Source organism: Haliotis cracherodii, unplaced genomic scaffold (assembly GCF_022045235.1).
Source record: "Haliotis cracherodii isolate W230 unplaced genomic scaffold, xgHalCrac1.p SCAF_15, whole genome shotgun sequence".
Classification (NCBI taxonomy): Eukaryota; Metazoa; Mollusca; class Gastropoda; order Lepetellida; family Haliotidae; genus Haliotis; species Haliotis cracherodii.
In genome coordinates, this window is record NW_027266270.1 from 31,208,647 (window position 1) to 31,230,869 (window position 22,223).

The 22,223-nt window shown below is 40.7% G+C and overlaps 1 protein-coding gene across 1 annotated transcript; it reads right to left on the bottom strand.

Annotated features, from left to right (window-relative positions):
- Positions 1–6,690: 6,690 nt before the first annotated feature.
- Positions 6,691–21,687, bottom strand: LOC139462047 (N-acetylglucosamine-6-sulfatase-like). The gene is made up of 12 exons (XM_071243549.1): positions 21,556–21,687; positions 20,528–20,587; positions 20,137–20,340; positions 18,679–18,744; positions 17,118–17,216; positions 14,932–15,102; positions 13,697–13,779; positions 12,322–12,440; positions 11,081–11,184; positions 9,524–9,739; positions 8,301–8,411; positions 6,691–6,986 (listed from the first exon to the last, which is right to left on the bottom strand). Exons 1-12 carry the CDS (start codon positions 21,685–21,687, stop codon positions 6,831–6,833), a joined length of 1,521 nt encoding a protein of 506 aa, XP_071099650.1. The 3' UTR covers positions 6,691–6,830.
- Positions 21,688–22,223: the final 536 nt, after the last annotated feature.

Sequence of the window (22,223 nt, forward strand, 5' to 3'; positions counted from 1 at the left end):
AAAATAATTCCTCCCAATAAACCCAGACAGTTTTGAAAAACAAAAATGAGAGGTGAGTGAGTTTGGTTTTACACCGCTTTAAGCAATATTCCAGCAATATCACGGTGGGGGACGCCAGAAATGGGCTTCACACATTGTACCCATATCGGGATTCGAACCCGGGCAAAAATGAGAAATAAGCACATTCTTTTTAACTTGCCCAATTAAATACATGATACACAAGCTCCAAGTTATTAACAAAAGGCCCAAACAAAACACATAATGAGACTAATGACATGTTGTTTAAAAAACAACTTTATTGACAAAGATATCACATATTCAACATTGGAATATTTCAATTATTAACTTCACTGGGTTCATTCTGTGTGTGTCAATCATTCATTTACACACAATGGACAAGCAAATTACTGATTAAACTTGAACACAACTTTATTGACAAAGATATCACATATTCAACATTGGAATATTTCAATTATTAACTTCACTGGGTTCATTCTGTGTGTGTCAATCATTCATTTACACACAATGGACAAGCAAATTACTGATTAAACTTGAACACAACAATATCTCAACTCAAATCCAACAGGCAAAATCTCTTGAAAAAACTAATGCACGAACTATCCCTTCAGATTCACACCGAGTGAGTGAGTTGGGATTGACACTGTTTCGTAACAGTGATTCAGTTACATCACGGCATGTCAGCTTTTTTGTGGGAGAGACCGCCTCTGTGGTCTAGTGGATAGAGCATCTGTCCAGGGAGGTTGGTGGTTTGATTCCCGGGCATGTCACACCAAAAGATGTTTCTTGTTACCCTGCCTGGCATTAATCATTAAGGGATAAAACAAAGACTGGTCGGCTCGGAGTCGGTATACCCTGAGTGGGGTATCCATGTTAAACTGCAGTTTGGTATCTTAGTGGATTAGCACTTTAAAACACATGATGAAGAATAAAAGTATGGGATTTGACCCATGACCACTGCTATAGGACAGAACTCGTCACTGTGAGTGGCAGCACCTTCCACAGGGCCATCTGTCTCCCCCATTCAGGCTGAACCTGGCACCATTCATCTATAAGATATCTGTGTTATCCTAGGCACTGCAGAGTTGCGTCCCTAAGGTGTGCCGGAAACCTATGATTGTGGGCAGTGTGTGAAATAGTCTAAAATTATTGCTGGCCACGTCTGCTCGTTCGACATAAGTTACTAGTCAGTTTCAAATTTCACTAGCTTAAATAAGCCACAGTTCCTTTAGACATTTCACTCTGCAAAGGTATCAGTAAAGTAAGCTCAAATGGTAAATCATGAGTCAAATACAAGCTCCTCGCAGCGATATCCCGCTCGCGGAGCTCTCCATACCGAGAGTGTAATGAAGGTGTCACACACTAGGAAGGAGCTTGGAGTCAAATATTATGAAGGGGGGTAACTCTGATCTCACAACCTTGCAACCTTGATTCATTATGGATACTACTTTGATTTGTTATGGTCGTACTGAAAAGGGAGAACTTTTTGCATTGTGATCAACTAAGTGGTGTGGATAAAAATCATCCTTAAAATTTCAGCAAGTCTGGGACATTTAAGAATATTTAGCCCGACCTAAATTTTGCAAGTCTCAGGCTAGCAGGCAGGCGGTTATTCAGCACTCTTATCGTGGGTTAAAATCCCAGATGGGCCTGATCATGTTACTTGGTTTGTCAGAACCGTAGCTATTAGCATAGGTTTCACCAAAGTGACAAACCTCCAAGACCCGTAACATAATAAGTTGACATGATGTGAAATAACCGAAACACTGCTCAAGGCAATGTTAATCCATACTCACTCACACACTCACTCACCAAAATATATTTTCTTCAGAACAACACAACACAGTAACATGATCATGTAAAGTAGAAATGCATACATTACAAAATGTCAATAAAATGTTTATACTGAGTAAAATACTTGTGTCTGGAAGCACAGTTATGATGTATAAAAATAATTCCTAGAGAGATAACTTAAGACACTTTAAACTTATATATTGATATATATTATATTACCTACCTCTCATGTTTTCCTAATGTTGTATGTTGGAATCACTGTGTCAACTTTTGCTTTTTGTATATTTTAATGAAAAATCTTAGACACCGATCATTTTCAGTATTATCATGTTGGATGGGATTATTATCAAGAGCAGGGCACATTTAAGTGATGCACGATCTTACCACCTAAGTAAAGGCAAACATTCTCACAATGTGGGCAGAGTAGCAAACACAAGGAACATGCCACAGATCTGGCAATCTCCACCGGATATCATCTTCCTGAGGCAAGGGCGTTAACTGACTTTACAAGTCCAGTTTCCACCCTTGCCGAACTAGGCTGGAATTCCTGGGCTCGATCGTAGCGCCACCAGGGAATGTCCATTCTATGCCTCTCCCATATGTACCAATCAGATTCCACCTCTCGCAAAACATGCATTTGTTTCAAAAAAAATGGTGGCGCCCAGTCAAGACGATCTGATCGATAATCAAGATCTATATTGTGATAAAACGGATCTTACATCACGAAATACATCAAATCATGTGAGCACCTGGATTAAAAACATGAAAAGAATTGGAAAATATCTGTTGACAACGAGTTGGCGATGCACATGCTTTACAAATCCTGCAATCAACCGAACTCTGCATGACAGTTTACGAACCGGATTTCGATTTTGGGGCGCGATTTTGATTGGACTATGCATAGACTTGTTAGTCCAGCCAAAATGTAACTGCATATTCCCAGCCTAGTTCGGCAAGGGTGGAAACTGGACTTTTATAGTCAGTTAACTCTCTTGCCTCGGGAAGATGCCGGATAACTAATTGACGTCCATAACAGCTGACTTCTCTGCCAAGATTGAGAGAACTCACCACAGGTCATGGCTCCGTTTCACAAAGCGATCTCAGGGCTAACACAATTATAACACTGACTCTTGACAGTCGTAGCGCTAACACAGTCATGACTCCCATACTCCAACACTGACTAACGACAGTCATAGCGCAAAGATCGCTGTGTGCAATGGAACTCTAGAGCATATAACACTGACTCTTGACAGTCATACCGCTAACACAGTCATGACTCCCATACTCCAACACTGACTAACGACAGTCGTAGCGCAAAGATCGCTGTGTGCAATGGAACTCTAGAGCATATAACACTGACTCTTGACAGTCGTACCGCTAACACAGTCATGACTCCCATACTCCAACACTGACTAACGACAGTCGTAGCGCAAAGATCGCTGTGTGCAATGGAACACTAGAGCATATAACACTGACTCTTGACAGTCGTAGCGCTAACACAGTCATGACTCCCATACTTCAACACTGACTAACGACAGTCGTAGCGCAAAGATCTCTGTGTGCAATGGAACTCTAGAGCATATAACACTGACTCTTGACAGTCATACCGCTAACACAGTCATGACTCCCATACTCCAACACTGACTAACGACAGTCGTAGCGCAAAGATCTCTGTGTGCAATGGAACTCTAGAGCATATAACACTGACTCTTGACAGTCGTACCACTAACACAGTCATGACTCCCATACTCCAACACTGACTAACGACAGTCATAGCGCAAAGATGGCTGTGTGCAATGGAACTCTAGAGCATATAACACTGACTCTTGACAGTCATACCGCTAACACAGTCATGACACCCATACTCCAACACTGACTCTTGACAGTCGTAGCGCCAAGATCGCTGTGTGCAATGGAAGTCTAGAGCATACCAGGGGTCTGACTATCATATATTAAACAAACACAATATCTATTGACAAGTTTCACACTGACCAACAACCACACTGTAAGGAAGACACCTGTTATTACAAAACACCAGACTAGAAAATACTGGACATAGGTATCATTAAAATATTTATCACAACATTATTCTGAATGTTAAATTACATACATGATGCTTGACACTGTGAGGTTCAACACATACATTGTGCTTCAACTAACCAATTACCTTTAAGAATAACTAATTAGTAAGCAAATATCAAAAGTTATTACACTTGATCTCACAACCCTCCAGGTCGGATCCTAAAATGGAAAACATACCATTTCTCTTAATTACAGAATTCATATTTATTCCAGGCATCTGATTGGTCAATCACACTCTTGTTAAAATCTATATATACTACTCAAAAGAAGTTAAGGATCACCCAATTCTTTCATAATGGTAAAGTAAATCTGTCATGACATGAGAGATTAACTATAGTAATATGAAAGAATCAGGTGATCCTAGACTTCTTTTGAGTAGTATACATCACAGTGGACTGCTCAATAAAAAACATTTGACCTTTGGTCTTGGACATTCAAGTCCTTTCCACCTGCTGAAGACACCTGATACTGATATTGTAGCACAATGTTGTCAATCCAAAATAGGTCATTAATCACAGTTTTTTGTCAGTGATATTTAGGAACATAATCACATAACATAGTTAAAACTTTGGAACAAAAAACTCATATCCTTAATGAATATGAAATAAATAAAACAATATTTACACCTTTCAGTAAATAAGTATTTGCAAGAAAGCCACACAATGACATTGGCTTGACAACACATTGCAGTGGGCATAGTTTAATTTTTGGTACCTTTCTCACAAAATAAACAAAATCTTTAATATATCAATAAACAATACACTAGAAATTGATTTGAATAAACTTCATATTTTACGTAACTAAATCGTTTACTAAAAAGTAATCAATAACGATGATTACAAATTCTTGGCAATGGCACTTTTCTTAAGAAAGAACATGTCTGTACTGATTGTTATCATATATATATACAGAAACTGACACACAACACGATTCGTTTATTTGTTATTAAATGCTGCACTCGGCAATATTCCAGCTGTAGAAAGATGGCTTTATAATAATCAAGTCCGGACCAGACAAACCAGTGTTTGATATCACAAGCAACATTCCATGAAATTAGAGTTTGATGACAAGGAATCAACTAAGTCACCAAACCGGACCACCTGGTCTATTAAGTCCTCCTTAGGCCAAGCATAGGGACCCACTCAACCTGGAATCCCCCTGCGGATACACATCATAAAAGGATCACAAATAACATGGGGTGAGTGGGAGGTCTTACAGGTAGGCATGTCTGTGGAGAATAAGCTTTGATTAGAGAATAAAGGTACTTATCAATATGAACATAATAGTGAATGGGTGGTGATGGGCGACCGAAAGTACATCTTTGTATAGATTTTTAAATATTTTCTATTACAGTCTATATTTTCTATAAGGAAATTTAACAATTACCCTTAGGTAAAATACCTTATTTGTGTGCTCGATATTAAATAAACTAAATATGAATAAGTAGTGATTGGCAATCTTGCCCAAGTCAGAGTATGCAAGCTCCATATTTCGAAGGAGAATAAGGCAATTATTGCTTTCATTTAGTTTGAGAATCAGATTCCTATAGTATTAACATATTAGCTTGGGTTATTGCCACATCTTTTTCAGGTATGCTTTTAATTGGTTGGTTGGTTTGTTGTTTAACGCCGCACTCAGCAATACTCCAGCTATATGACGGCAGTCTGTAAATAATCGAGTCTGGACCAGACAATCCAGTGATTGATATCATGAGCATCGATCAACGCAATTGGGATCAATGACATCCATCAACCAAGTCAGCGAGCCTGACCACCCGATCCCGTTAGTCGCCTTTTACAACAAGCACAGTCGCCTTTTACGGCAAGCATGGGTTACTGAAGACCTATTCTTCCCCGGAATCTTCAGGTATGCTTTTCAAGGAAAGTACTCCAATTTACTGTTTTCATATTACTTGAGAAGCAGTTTCCTGCAGTGTGAACATCTGATGGTTAGTGACGAGAAGTGGTATAGACAAGTAGTTTGATGCACCGCATTATTGCATTTACCGGTCAACACCATCGCAGAGTGTCCTGAGGGAGGACATGTTGTGACATACATGGACTACATCACTACAACTTTGGTGGAAGGTCCCTCAGACACACTTTTCTGGAAGCACTTCACCAACAACTCTACAGGACAACAACACTGAAGGGTGGCAACATAAAATGAACTCCCTTGAATATACAATGATGATCAGTCGACCACTATTTCTCTATTCTTAACTAAATATTCGACTGAACGGGATGACACCTCTCATCTTGTGGTGTAAGGACAGCCAACAAAAGTCCTAACTTTTTACCACTTTGGTGAAGCTTGGGAGCAAGTATGATGCTGACAGAAAAAAGATCAAAAGATAAAAACCACTATCAGTTTATCCTAGAATTTAAAGGAAACAATTCTACATTTGTTTTCAAATAGAAATCCTTTACTGAAAGAATGTTAAACATAACAGTAATAGTTACAACCTTGTTTCAAAAAAGATACAGATTTTTGGGGAAAATCAAATACAACTGTCTGGTGGCCATTTTGAAGTACAGATTCAGCTCCACCAACAAATCAGGCTTTTTTGAAGAAATTGAAGGTGTGGCATTTTAAAGATAATGCTGTTATTGATGAAGTGATCTACACACTTTGGGAAAGGTGAGTAATATAGCACTTCAATAGTGAGTGAGTGAGTATGGTTGTACGCTGCTTTAAGCAATATTCAAGCAATATCACGGCGGGGGACACCACAAATGGGCTTCACACATTGTACCCATGTCGGGAATCGAACCCGGGTCTTCGGCGTGACGAGCAAACACTTTAACCACTAGGCTACCCGACCGCCCCAGCACTTCAATACAGTATTAATATTTGATATGTGCTCATATTTCATTGGCTAAGAATCATGATTGGAGGCTGATAATGAGATGAAGATGATGTGACAGGATGGGAGGTCAAGTCTTCTGCAGCTTGCGACAGTCTTTTCCCTTGCACTCAGACATGCGGGCAAGATCGGCGCTGAATTGTGAAATGAGGCTAGGCGCGGCTGACTTCACGATGTTGTTCAACTCTGCTGGATCCTTCACCAGATCATACACTTCCACAAAGTTCTGTAATCATGAAAATCAGATGGTATCAGGTGATAAGAGAGTATGATTGTAGACAGGAGCCGTTTCCATTACACTTTAATGTCTCACATCACCTTCAACAATCCCACAAACCTAAGCGCATGATTTTCATTCTTTTGGTCCACTGTGTTTACAGCCATTACAAGTGTTCCGGCTGTTGGTAAAGAATTAGCCAATGGCTATACAGGCTTTCATCTCGACAACAGTAATGAATTGAATTTAGAGTAGCTTCCCATAATTGACATACAAAACATCAGGGTGAATTGTATTATTTACATGTATTTTTCCAGTGTGAACACAAGTGCCTTTTTTCACAATTTCGAAAAAAACTCAATCAGTGGGTTCCGTAAAACAAGTAAATAATTTGGTCTTGCCTCAGTCTAAATTGTTATAAAAAAATTTCATGAATATTTAGGGCTCCAAGGTATTTCATTCATAAATACTTTGTTTCAAATCTGCTGATCCCAAAAATCTAGAATGTGGAAAAAGAATAAAATTCCGCTTCAAAGCATATTTTTTTACAGTCTCATAGTTACACTTAAGGAAATAAATCAGAAATTGTTTCCCTGCCTGACTCAGAAAAGTAAGTTCAATGGCCTGTAAATCCTATAAAAATATTAATATTCCTGTCACATTATCACAAATTCCATATATGAATTGTCTCAATATAACAGCTAAGACTTTTTTGCAGGACATACTAAGGCCAGATGAAATTAATTACTTGTTTCACGGGAAATGTTTTATAAATGTCTAAAAGCAGGCGGAGAGTAAAAAAAGGGTGTCACAAATGACACTTTGACGAGGCCTTCTCCTGAGTGAGTGAGTATAGTTTAATGCTGCTTTTAGCAATATTCCAGCAATATCACAGTGGGGGACACCAGTATTGGGCTTCACACATTGTACCCATGTCGGGAATCAAACCAGGGCTTTGATGTAAAAAGCGAATACTTTAACCACTAGGCTACCCGACCGCCCCGATAGTAAAAAATAAGAAGAAAATATGGAATGTTTTCGAGTGCTCAATATGCTCAAGGGAAACAATTATGAAAGTCATAAAATGTCCTTGTTCTCATGTAAATGCTATAAATAAAATTAAAATTCCTGTCACATTTATAAAAATTCTCCATGGAAAATACCAGTAGATGCTTCTGAAGATATTTCATATGTATTTGGACCACTGTTCCAAAAAGAACATGAAAAGGCGAAATATCACAATGACTGGCAAAACTGACAGGAGTTAATGGCCATGAGGAAATATCATGTGGGAGATGTGGCCAGTATACCAGGTATACCTACCGCCGAGTCCTGCATCTGACAATACTTGTAGTGCTGGGTCCGTAACGTCTCCACCACGCAGGCGTACGTGTTGTTTGTGGAGTCCTCACACACGCAGTGGTGGCTGCATACCTGCGGCAACAACATCATCAGATTTCAGTTTCCATATATTTCATAAACAAATAGACATTATGGTATATATTTCTCTGTCCTGTGAAACATGAGAAAAGGGAAATCCAAAAATGTTACCTAGAACTAGAATAAATATAATCAGAACCAATTGAAGACCATAGGAAGGAAGTAGAATGGAGGCTGTGTTGACATGTTTAGGTGTCACATGCTGTTCCATGTTGAGTGCATACCTGTTCCTAGGACCCACATGATGGACCTGTGATGGACCACCCAGTGTATTGAATCTTACACTGCCAAGTACCTGTTCCCTAGGACCCACATGATGGATCTGTGATGGACCACCCAGTGTATTGAATCTCACACTGCCAAGCACCTGTTCCCTAGGACCCACATGATGGATCTGTGATGGACCACCCAGTGTATTGAATCTCACACTGCCAAGTACCTGTTCCTAGGACCCACATGATGGATCTGTGATGGACCACCAAGTGTATTGAATTTCACACTGCCAAGCACCTGTTCCCTATGACTCACATGATGAATCTGTGATGGACAACCCAGTGTATTGAATCTCACACTGCCAAGTACCTGTTCCCTAGGACCCACATGATGGAACCGTGATGGACCACCCAGTGTATTGAATCTCACACTGCCAAGTACCTGTTCCCTAGGACCCACATGATGGAACCGTGATGGACCACCCAGTGTATTGAATCTCACACTGCCAAGCACCTGTTCCCTAGGACCCACATGATGGAACTGTGATGGACCACCCAGTGTATTGAATCTCACACTGCCAAGCACCTGTTCCCTAGGACCCACATGATGGAACCGTGATGGACAACCCAGTGATTCTCACACTGCCAAGCACCTGTTCCCAAGGACATACATGATGGAACTGTGACGGACCACCCAGTGTATTGAATCTCACACTGCCAAGCACCTGTTCTAGGACCAAAATGAAAAAAATGAATCTCAGTGCTATAACTATTGTAAGTCTATATTAAGTAACAGCTTTAGCACTGAGATTGTTTTGAGGGAGTTGGTCTTGATCACATCTTGGAGGCCATCTTGAAGAAGATGCTCATCACTTCAGCATCATTGCTACTTACTGAGAGACCTTGATCTTTGAACTGCGGACAGTTTGGTATTTCAGATTTTGACTCCCCATCATGTTCAACGAGGAACTTGGTCCTGAAGGTCGGGTCGGACTTGTTCGTCGGTTTTTCCAAAAGTTGAAGAAGAGACAAGCCGTCAACATCATCGGGAACTTTGCTGCCGGTCAGCTCGATAAATGTCGGGGCCAAGTCTATGTTGAGAACCACTTCCTGAAACAAATGGACGACCATGGCTGTTGGGTACTGGCATCATAAACCTCTAACGGTGTCACTCTGTTATAAATATAGGTTCGACTTTTCTCGTGTGAACCCGTAAAGGAGTTATTCCCTCAGAATGCCCGGGTAAGTTATTTTGTTCAAAATTGGGACTGTCTTAAGTTCTTACTTTCTTAAATTCAGAGATGTATTTTAACAATGTATTTGGAGGCTGTATTCAAAGCAATAATTTAAAACTAAGAATTAAAAATCTCTTCCTCTTTATTGGTTATCTGTAAAATATAGGTTATCTCTACACAGCCATGAAATATGAAATTAGTTATTAGTTCCATATATTAACATGAATTGGGATTTTTGTAATTCCAACATGGGGATTTTTACTAACATTTGCCCCAGACTTGGAGCCAATTATCGGCCACTGAGCAGGTCTCAATAAATCCTTGAAAGCCAAGGCAGGTCTAAGACGGTCACCACTTTGGTGAAACCCAAGAGCATGGGGACAGTATAACCAAAAATAATAACGAGGATGATGACGATGCTGGCACGACTAAGGACACAACTCTGTGAATTGTGGCAACATAGACAACTGAGCCAACCATGCCCACTACAGATTGTACAAGCTCATTTGGCTGGCTGTCCTATGTGGCACTGAAAAAAGCTTTGAACACTGATCCAAATTCTCTAACAAATTCTATAGTAAAAGACTTAAATTTAGCAAATTAACCTAAAAATGACCCCAACACAAACAATTTTTTTTCATTTTCATGCTTTTTGGTACAAGTAACAAATCTATAAAAGAAATAAAAGTGATCTGGCTTAGGGATGTGTGTTTGCAGTGTTTGGAGTGAGTTGGGTTTTAACGCCGCTTTTAACAGTATTCCAGTAATGTCAGCTTAATGTGGGAGGAAAGCCCGAAGTGATGCAGGTCCCAGACGTTTACCACTTTGGTGAAACCCATGAGCACAGGTATGGTGCTGACAAACCTAGAAATATAATCGGGGCGAAACAGGAATCGAACCCACAATCATAGGTTTCTGACGTGCCCAAGGGATGCAACTCTGCACAGCGAATCGCGGCGTCTTAGACGACAGGGCCACCCGTGCCTCCATGTTTGGAATTAAAGAGTCCTGAGTACATGAGATTTTCTGCTATATTATTTGAATCTGGGGACCCCTTGACTCTCATGCTTAATTTCAACCACTGATGTGTGTGTATGTGTGTGGTTTGTTGACTTTGCAACTTGGGTTGTAGATCTGCCTCTGGAATTAATTCCCACACCAATTTTCGCGACCATAAAATTAAAAGCTCATTATGTTATTGATAGGCGTGACTTACGTCTCTGACTTGACCAGCTTTGACCCCTGGACCTCGCACCATGAGTGGAACACGGATGTCAAAGTCATAGAACTGTCGTTTGTCCTCTGGCATTGAAAACTGCCCTGCACAGGAAACAGTGTGTGTGTGAGTGAGTGAGTTTACAATCATTTCTCCGAGTAAATGAGTCCAGTATCTACCCTTGCCGAACTAGCCCAGAATTTTGGAGTTGTATATTGTCTGGACGAATGAGTCTATACATAGTCCAATCAAAATCATGCAACAAAATTGGCACCCAGTTCATGTACAACATTTTGTCTGCTGTGCAGATTTCAATCGTCTGCAGGATTCCCAAAGCATGTGTATCACCAAATGGGCATTGACAGATATTTTCCAAATCTTTTCATTAGACCTGTTTTATTACAATATAGAACTTGATTAAAGATAAGATCATCTAGACTGGGTGCCACCATTTTGTTTGAAGCAAATGCAAGTGAAAGGAGAGGGGGAATCGGATTGGTCCATAGGTGGGACATAGAAGAGACATAACTCATATTAGGTGGCGCTACAATCGAGCTACGAAATTACAGACTTGTTCGGGAAGGATGGAAACTGGACTTTTATAGTCAATTACCTCCCTTGATACGGGAAGATGGTTTTGAGCATATCACCACTTCAGGTTCTATAAGTGACAAAAGTCATGTACATTAATACCTTTGATGGATTTGTTTGTTTGTTGTTTAACACTGCACTCAGCAATATTCCAGCTATATGACAGCAGTCTGTAAATCATTGAGTCTGGACCAGATAATCCAGTGAATCACATCATGAGCATCGATCTACACAATTGGGATACCATGACATGCATCAACCAAGTCAGCGAGCCTGACCACCCAATCTTGTTAGTCGTCTCTTACAACAAGCATAGTCACCTTTTAGGGCAAGCATGGGTTGCTATTCTACCACGGATCTTCACGTGTGCCTTTGATGGAACCCACAAGCAATGGTTTGTTGCTGCCAGACCAAGGATCATAACAGGGAAGAATCTTGTATTCAAACTTATAACCAGCAGATCAAGGGGAGCAACTCTGCAGGCGGTTACCTCAGTTCTCGAGAGCACCTGTTCCAGAATTTAAGAAATGGTTGAACAAGACCAAAGAAAGTTGACAATATGAAGTGCTATTTAAGAACTAACTCATTACAAGGACGAATAGTTACTTTAGTAATTATTTGACTGAAATAGATAATTTGAGTTTTCTTACCAAGATGGAAGCCATTGTCTGAAGAAAAAAAGACAAAGGTGTTGTCCAACAGTCCTTTCTTGTCCAACGTGTTGACCACGTCCTCCACCATGTCATCAACTGACAACAATGTCCTCCACCTGTGTAGAGGACGGGAAAACAATAAAAACACAAATCTGTACAAGACTAACATATAGTCTATGAAATCTGATAGAGCTGAGGTGAAATGGGGTTTAACGTCACATCCATGATTATTGCACTTATATAGCGACGTGCATGTATGTGTATGTGTTTGTGTTTGTGTGGCTGTTTGTACTAGTCCAGACTGATGCCGATTTATAGTGCTAGCTCACTGAGATACCATGCCGCAGTTTAACATGAATACCCCACTCAGACACAGTATACTGACTCCGAGCCAACCAGTCCTTGTTTTAGCCCCTTAATGCCGAGCGCCAGACAGGGTAACAACAAGTACCATCTTTAAACGTCTTTTGGTATGACGCGGTCAGGGATCGAATCCCAGACCTTCCGCTCTCTGGGCAGACACTCTCATTACACGATACATATCTTTCCTCTAAAATCTTTTTCTGTGAAACTGATTTGGACTTGTGTTTTTAGACTGGTTTTGGTTTCTGTAATACATATATTCCACAGTCATAGGTGAGGTGAAATTGGGTTTAACGTCGCGTCCAAGATTATTGCACTTATATAGCGACGTGCATGTACGTGTGTGTGTTTGTGTGGCTGCTTGTACTAGTCCTGACTGATGCCGATTTATAGTGCTAGCCCACTGGGATATCATGCCGCAGTTTAACATGAATAACCCACTCAGACACAGTATACTGACTCCGAGCCGACCAGTCCTTGTTTTAGCCCCTTAATGCCGAGCGCCAGACAGGGTAACAACAAGTACCATCTTTTAACGGCTTTTGGTATGACGCGGCCGGGGATCGAACCCCAGACATTCCGCTCTCCGGGCGGACGCTCTACCACTAGACCACGGAGGCGGTTCCACAGTAATAGCTCAGTACTAATTATATATTGAGTAGGAAGTAGGCAATGTGCTCACCAATGACTAACAGAACGCAATACATTTTCTTCATACTTGTGAATAATATCCTCTGTACCAGTATTTATCAGATTTGGGAATTTTGTTACCCGTATCAATCAGCGGTAGATGTTATTACATTATGATGCTGAATATATGCTGCGCCACTATGTTTATTTTCTCTTTTTTCTTCATCGTATTTGAAACACATTTCGTTTGTATTCTTTTCGCATAATTCGCATTTCGTTTCTACTGTAATCCCAGTTTGGTATTTTTGTCTCCCATCTGAGTAAACTCATGTGAATTGGAGAGTCGGGTTTTTGATATATTGGCGCTGATGGGGCTTACCTATTTCGGAATACATTGTCGATGTTGGCAATAGTGTCATTGGGCATTGGTGTTTTGGCCTGCTCAATAAGCCAGTGCTTGTTCTGTAATAAAACAGAACAAAGTTGATCAGATGTTTATCATATCTGAAGATGAACTGGCATAAGTAAGCCCTCTGAGTACCATGACTTATTTGTTTACAGACGCTGATTATATTACATTTCTTATGAGATTTCACTGCCTTCATCGTATCTCATGTGATCCAGGGCTCTGTTCCACTGATATCTTAGCACTATGATGATCATAAGCCTAACATCAAATAATGGGAGTTACACTCACCTTAGCGCTAAGGTCGCTTTGTGTAACGGAGCCCTGTGTTCTAACATTTCAAAACTTGCTGTGCAGGGTTATGTCCCTTTGCTACAAGACCGCCAAGCTCCTCACAGGGATAGCCTGTTCCCATAGCTCTTTATACTGGGAGGTTAACGAAGGTGGCACACACTTGGAAGGAGCTTGCCAGACCCCAAAGTTCCTCACCGTGACAGCCCCTTTACAGAGCTCTCTATACCAGGAGGTTAACGACGGTGTCACACACTGGGAAGAAGCTTGCCAGACCCCCCAAGCTCCTCACCGTGACAGCCCCTTCACAGAGCTCTCTATACCAGGAGGTTAACGACGGTGTCACACACTGGGAAGGAGATTGCCAGACCCTCAAGCTCCTCACAGTGACAGACTCTTCACATAGCCTAAACATCGAGATACCCATCCTTTCTTCAAACACTTACCTCCAAATATGCATACTTTATATTCTTCGAAAGTAAACTTTGAATAAGGATTAAAGATTAAAACCCAAAACAGGCCAAAACAAGATGGCAAATAAAAGCCCATATATTTGATTAAGGAAGAAAACATTTATATAAATGATACAAGGATTTGGTTGGTTGGTTGTTTAACGTCCCACTCAGCAATATTCCAGGTACATGATGGCGATCTGTAAATAATCGAGTCTGAACTAGACAATCCAGTGATTGATATCATGAGCATCAATCCACGCAATTGGGATACATTGACATGCATCAACCATGTCAGCGAGCCTGACCACCCGATCCCATTAGTTGCCTGTTACGACAAGCATAGTCGCCTTTTACTGCAAGCATGTGTTGCTGAAGACCTATTCTACCCTGGATCTTCACGGGTAGAAGAATGAGGGGCTACGGCGACCATAGTAACCTCAGCTAATCATCTTGCTGCCTTACGTTTCCATGTTTGTTGAAACTGCCATTCCTGGGGGCGGTGAGATTGGAGAAGTTCTGGCTGTATTGGGGGGCGGGGGTGAAGGGGCCGTGGCAGGCAGGGGTCGACATCATCATAAAGAATGGCTTTGAGTCCTTGTCTTGCTCCTGTAGGAATCCCATTGCTTGTCTATGCTGAAGAATAAATAAGGCCACCTCTTGGTTCACAGATTTCTTTTGTAAAAAGTCCTGAACTGTGGAAATCAGTTATTTTTTCTGTTCTTTATCTCCATACTTTTTACCAGCAGGGTCAGTGAATATGTTTGGTTATTTTCAGTAATTTCCACAATTTTTGCTACATTCTGATATTACATGGCTTTCATTGTTCGCAAAGTGGCTCATGCTTTGTAAATGGTGTGTCAAATGGTGTCATACAATGTTTTTCAAACTCTGTCCCTCATGAAACAAGCATGAAATACTCATATCCCCTGCCAATATGACATGTCCGGTTGTGTGCAAGGCAAGACATTTTTACGTTTTTCAAGATCTGCTCAAGATACGAGCACTACCATCACTTTCAGTCTAAGTTAAAGTCTTTGCTATGGAAACTCGAAACACAAATTTTTCAAAAATTCCAAACTATCAAAAGGCACATGTTAACCACTAGATCTATCTATGTGCCAAGTTTGGTGAAGAAATATTGTACAGTTTTCAAGATCTGATCTCGAAAGGAGCACTACTGCCATTTTTAGTCTATGTCAAAGTTGTTGCCAAGGAAACTCGAAAAATAAATTTTGAAAAATCTCAAGCTATTAAAAGGCACCAGTTAACCACTAGACCTATCCATGTGCCAAGTTTGGTTCAGATACCTCTCATGTTTTTTTAGTTCTACTCCAGAAACAAAACGAAACGTGACGGTAGGAAAGATGGATGGATGGACGGACAGTAGGAAAGATGGACGAACAAAAGGCACCCATACCTTATATCCCCCTTCCACTTTGTGGCATGGGATAATAATGAATTAATTTACTCGCAACACAATCCTTAATTTTATGCAATCTCATTGAAATCAGATCATTTACTCTGATATATACCTGTCTACATGTACATCAAGGTGAGGACACCTCCATAGGAGGTCATGTCAGATGAACCCTGAATGAACTTTTAGGGGTGGCACATCCATAAAACAACTTTGGTTGAAAGCATGGCCCAAAAATATTCTTATCAACATAAAATATCTGTTGTTAAAGGGTATGCTATGGGTCCAGAGTGTTTGTCATAATAGAATACAATCACATAATTCACAGCTTAAACAAGGGAGGACCATTGCAGATACCAATGCAAATAGCGTTTACCATATTCAACGTAATAAGCTCCCAAGGTGCACTCAAAATTAGAAATAGGCGTCTCTTATTAGAATATTATTTTGGTGAAGTTGAAAGATCGTAAATTACTTGGTTTATGCTGACAGCCTGAAATGTGTATATACGACAGATATATTTTTCTAGAATTTAATTGCCCATAATTAAGGGTGCATATAACACATGAGTGTGTATTATACACAAATAAATAAGTCTTTGTGTACATTGATCATTCAGAAGGGGTGTTAATTTGGATTGTTCACTAGCCAATATATTAGCAAATATTGCCGTGGGTGTTTATTAGAGTGGGGCCCTTATTACATTCAATACGGTAAGTTGGCCTCAGGTATACTTATGAGATCAGTGAGGTATAGCTCTGTCCGTGGTCCTGGGCAGTACCATTTATTGAGGTGCTCATTAGAGCGGGGCGCTTGTTATATGTGGTCCTGGGCTGTACCATTTATTGAGGTGCTCATTAGAGCGGGGCGCTTGTTATATGTGGTCCTGGGCAGTACCATTTATTGAGGTGCTCAATAGAGCGGGGCACTTGTTATATCGAATACAGTAGGTTGGCCTTCGGTATACTTACAATGAGATCAGTGAGGTAGTCACTCTTATAGCTCTGTCCGTGGTCCTGGGCAGTACCATTTATTGAGGTGCTCAATAGAGCGGGGCGCTTGTTATATCGAATACGGTAGGTTGGCCTCAGGAATACGTACAATGAGATCAGTGAGGTAGTCACTCTTATAGCTCTGTCCGTGGTCCTGGGCAGTACCATTTATTGAGGTGCTCATTAGAGCGGGGCGCTTGTTATATCGAATACGGTAGGTTGGCCTCAGGTATACTTACAATGAGATCAGTGAGGTAGTCACTCTTATAGCTCTGTCCATGGTCCTGGGCAGTGCCATTTATTGACAGCGTGTAGTTGTAGTACACAGAGTTCCCCACCTGGAATAAGGAGTGAGTGAGTGAGTGAGTGAGTTGGGTTTAACGCCACTTTTAACAGTTTTCCAGTTATATCGCGGGGTGTCAGTTTAATGTGGGAGGAATTCCCGAAGTGATGCAGGTCTCAGAAGTTTACCACTTCAGTGAAACCCACGAGCACGGGTATGGTGCTGACAAACCTAGAAACATAATCGGGGCGAACCGGGATTCGAACCCACAAACATAGGTTTCTGGCACGCCCAAGGGACGCAACTCTGCACAGTGAATCGCGGCGCCTTAGACGACTGGGCCACCAGTGCCCCCCTGGAATAAAGGAGATAAAGAGTCTGTCATTTAGAAAGTCAATAAGGATTCTGTGTTTTCAGATTTACAGCATTGTGAATTAGCCAATCCATAGCACTCTCTCCCAATGTGAACCTTCACATGATGTCACGCTGGAATGCCATTTCATCATGAAACAATGGATGACGCCATATGCATTCATGATAACTGACAATAACTCAAAATTCCTTGTATTTTAAGGCTGATGGCATTGCTCAAATTGTTATCTCACAGTTAAACTAAGTTCCCTAAGCCTGAGGGACACATTTAGAGACTTGTCACAACGTATATTATCAAAGGTATCATCAATCTCATTGAAAATTACAAATGGGTTTTATATGGCCTTGGGGAAAATATTGAAATGACATTAACCGAGTTTGATGATGGATCAAAATTATTGTTCTAGTTGACATACTGTAATTCCAGTGGGTACACCTAACATCCTTATGAGAGCCCTGTGCCACATTTGAAAAAAACAATTACTTTCTTTCCCTTGTTAATATGATCACGGTTACTTTTGAGATTGAGATTATTTCTGCAGTACACTGGAGGGAGTCACACCCCTAACTTTGCATTCCATCCTGTGAGGATTCCAGGTTAGAACTGGTCCCCAGCAACCTATGCTGTTTGTACCGTGGGGATTCCAGGTTAGAACTGGTCCCCAGCAACCTATGCTGGTTGTACCATGGGGATTCCAGGTTAGAACTGGTCCCCAGCAGCCTATGCTGGTTGTACCGTGAGGATTCCAGGTTAGAACTGGTCCCCAGCAACCTATGCTGGTTGTACCATAGGGATTCCAGGTTAGAACTGGTCTCCATCAGCCTATGCTGGTTGTATCGTGGGGATTACGGGTTAGAACTGGTCCCCAGCAACATATGTTGGTTGTACCATAGGGATTCCAGGTTAGAACTGGTCTCCAGCAGCCTATGCTGGTTGTACTGTGAGGATTCCAGGTTAGAACTGGTCTCCACCAGCCTATGCTGGTTGTACTGTGAGGATTCCGGGTTAGAACTGGTCCCCAGCAACCTATGCTGGTTGTATCGTGGGGATTCTGGGTTAGAACTGGTCCCCAGCAGCCTATAATAGGTCACCAAATGCATCAGGTGGGACAAACAAACAAACAAACAAACAAACAGTCACATACCAGACCATTCCACCAGTCCCATCCAGGAGGGACATGCTGCACCCCGCCTGCAGGCTTCAGTCCGTACTGAAAAACAAACAGCTCATAGTTTTTTACATTATCACAACCACACCACTTTTGTCCTTGGTAAATATTTGGAGGATTTATTGAAGACTTTAAAAAAATGTGATGGTTAATAAGATTGTTATATTCTTTCTTATATATAAACTTTTTCTTACACTGAATCCACAGAAATAACATAGAATATTTATATCAAAGTTCAAACAGATATTGAACACTAAAATTCAAGGCCTTTTCAAGCCTGTATGAACCTCTTATTAAGGCCATAATAAACTATTAGATTTTCATCCCAACCATCAACATTGCGTCATTTTATTTTGTCTTTACAACTACCTACAAAGAAAATCACTCAGTGTCTCGTGCATGGCATCCACTAAGGTGTCGCACAATCTACATTAAATGTTTCTATTTTCCTGAAAATAAACCTTTTGGGTATTACAAGTTGGAAGAGGCTGGTGCTGAGCAGGGAAAAGGAAGCCCTCTATCTCACTAAAGGCAAAGGAGCCTGTAAGAATGCTATTCTGTTCCATGTACCCTACATAAACACGATGCATCGGTCTCTCAAAAGGCAACTCTGAGCAGTTTTGGAAAATGTCTTCACCCCTGGTTGACACCCAGTTGCCATCAAACAACACAAACTTGAGATTCTATCCCACAACCTCGACACGCTATCAGAGATTTATCTAGACCTCCTCAGGGGCAGATATTCGGCCCCAAGTCTGCAGTATATGTCATTAAAAATTCCCTACAAGGAACTAAAACTTTCCCAATCCATGGTAGTAGTATATATAATTCATTATATGGCTTTGTAGAAGTAACGTGTATCACACCAGTAAATAGAGAGGGGTTTAATGCTTTATTTTATATTATTGTATTAAATGGAATCTCAAAATACAATGTCAAAATAACTCTGAAATTAAGAAAATATGAACTAAAAATCCAAAAATCCAAATTTTGAACAAAATAATGAGTTTTTACCCAATTTCCCTGGAAAATTCTACTCTCAAGTGTGCTTTTTGCATCGTAATTGTGCTTCACTAGGCCAATGCTATTCATGGCAATGCAGTGTAAAGCGCCTACAAAGGAATGCACTGGAATGCGAACCCGAGTCATATTTGTCTCTTTCGGGTGTGACATGTTTTGGGGTGATGTGTTTGAGGTGAAGTTGCATTCCATCCTAGTGGGATGAAGAACGAGTCTATTATCTGACATGCTTTTTTAACTTTTATAATAAGAATTTTTGTTTTGGTTATACACCAAACAGCATTTCAGCATACACGTTATACATTTACAACAAATTTGTGATCAATCATATTATAGAGTTTTGAGTTTTCTTATCCTAGTCAGTAAAACTCATAAGTTTATTGATAAGACACCTACAATCTGGTAAATACTCACAGCATTTAGATACTTTCCCGCAAAGAAACTGGTGTATCCTTGCTGACTAAAGTGTGTTGGGAACGCTGTAGTCTCCTGAGTGGTTTGCCACTTCGTGCTGCTGCAGCCACCACTGATGCTGTTGTTCTGGGCGCCATGGTTGTGGACAAATTTTCCTGTGAAGATGCTGGAACGACTTGGGCAGCACAGCGGACTTGTCACAAACTGAGGGTAAGGGAAGAATGTATGAACATAACAGAGCAGTTCTGATAGGGATGGAGTATGGGAAGTTAAATAATGATGAATTTATATAAACAAATATTTGCAAAATTTAAGTGGACTTGGATGTAACATAAGAAAATAAATTGGCCTAGATCAGAGAAAATACATTTTGTTTGAAACAATTACTTACCATGTTGTTAAAAATAATTCCTTGGTCTCCGACTAATTTCTTTGTTTTTACCATAGGTGTCTGGAATTGAAAACAATTAATAAAAAAAACAATATTATTAATCATGTGAATATGAGATCTTTTACTCAAAGTAAAAAAAACCTCCCACATAACACAAATATACCCTCAATAGTACACTTTTTGGGTGTAGATGTCATGGAACTTGAAACACAACAATATGAAAGAGCGTCTTTATTTGTTTGCATTCGGAACTCGCTGTTTATCTTCATTTACGAGGGACAAAAATCAGATAGACTTATTGGAATACCTAGCTCAAATTGTTTGAATCAAATAGGCAGGTATGCTACAAATGTCTTTGCGCCATGTTTATCTTCAGGATTAAAGTTATCTTGTAATTAGTATTTTTTTATTTGTTTCGCTCTTTTAATGGTTGCGATTGGTGATGAAAAACACAAAGACAAATATGGATAGCCTCAAAAGTGGTATGCAGCTTGACCTAGTGTCAGCCTGAATAGGCTAATGTGCTCATTTACTGTGGAAAGATATTGTTATCAAGTTCAGTATGTAAGGGTGGTAATCGCATAGTAGTCAAGGCGACTAACGGGGTCGGGTGGTCAGGCTCGCTGACTTGGTTGATGCATGTCGTCGATCCCAATTGCATGGATCGATGCTCATTATATTAATCACTGGATTGTCTGGTCCAGACTCGATTATTTACAGACCGCCGTCATACAGCTGGAATATTGCAGAGTGCGGCGTTAAACAAGAAAGCAACCAATCAAAGCATAGTAGTCAAACATGATGATTGTGTTGAGTTGTGCTTGCATTGATAAAATATTTTTGAAAAAAATATTTTATTGTAGATATTATTTGACGAAAAAAGAGTTTGCGCGTGTTGATGCATCGCATCAAACCTTTTCAAGTTGTGATGTGAAATATATATGTTACTGCTAACCAATGGCAATGTGTCGCTGAAACGTGCATAGCTACTGGTGAATGCATCCCACAAAAAGCAGTGTCACACAAACCTGTCCACCTAGCGCAACATCTTGATCATCCGTCAAGACAAACACAATATTCGGAGACTTCCCATGGACCGAGATCAACATGACCTGCAGGATCAGGCAGAATGTAATGCTTGCCGTTGCGGAAGCCGCCATCTTGTCTATCACATGACTCCACTGACAGGATCACGTGCACATAAATAATCTTTTACTGTCGCTTGATCCAGTTGTTCAACTCCCCATTGCTTTTCTCACTAAACTATCGCGTTCCATCGCTATCCTGCGGCGTTTCCTCGCTACACTTTCCATAGCATTCGTCACCACTCGCCCCTTTCCGTAACCTGAAAGAAGGCGGTCACATGTTTCCGTAGTTTCCCGTTCCCTGGTATTAGTGAGGGAGCGCGGTTTTTTTTGCGAGGAAACGCTTTATTTTTGCAGAGGCTGTAGAATAGATCTGGTTTTTCTGATTTGTGTTTACAATGGCCTCCGTCAGATTTCGTTCCATGAAGCGATTAAAGCAAGCTCCAACCCATTGAACAACTCATAGACTGACTCAAGTGAGTGAGTGAGTATGGTTTTACGCCGCTTTTAGCAATATTCCAGCAATATCACGGCGGGGGACACCACAAATGGGCTTCACACATTGTACCCATGTCGGGAATCGAACCCGGGTCTTCGGCGTGACGAGCGAA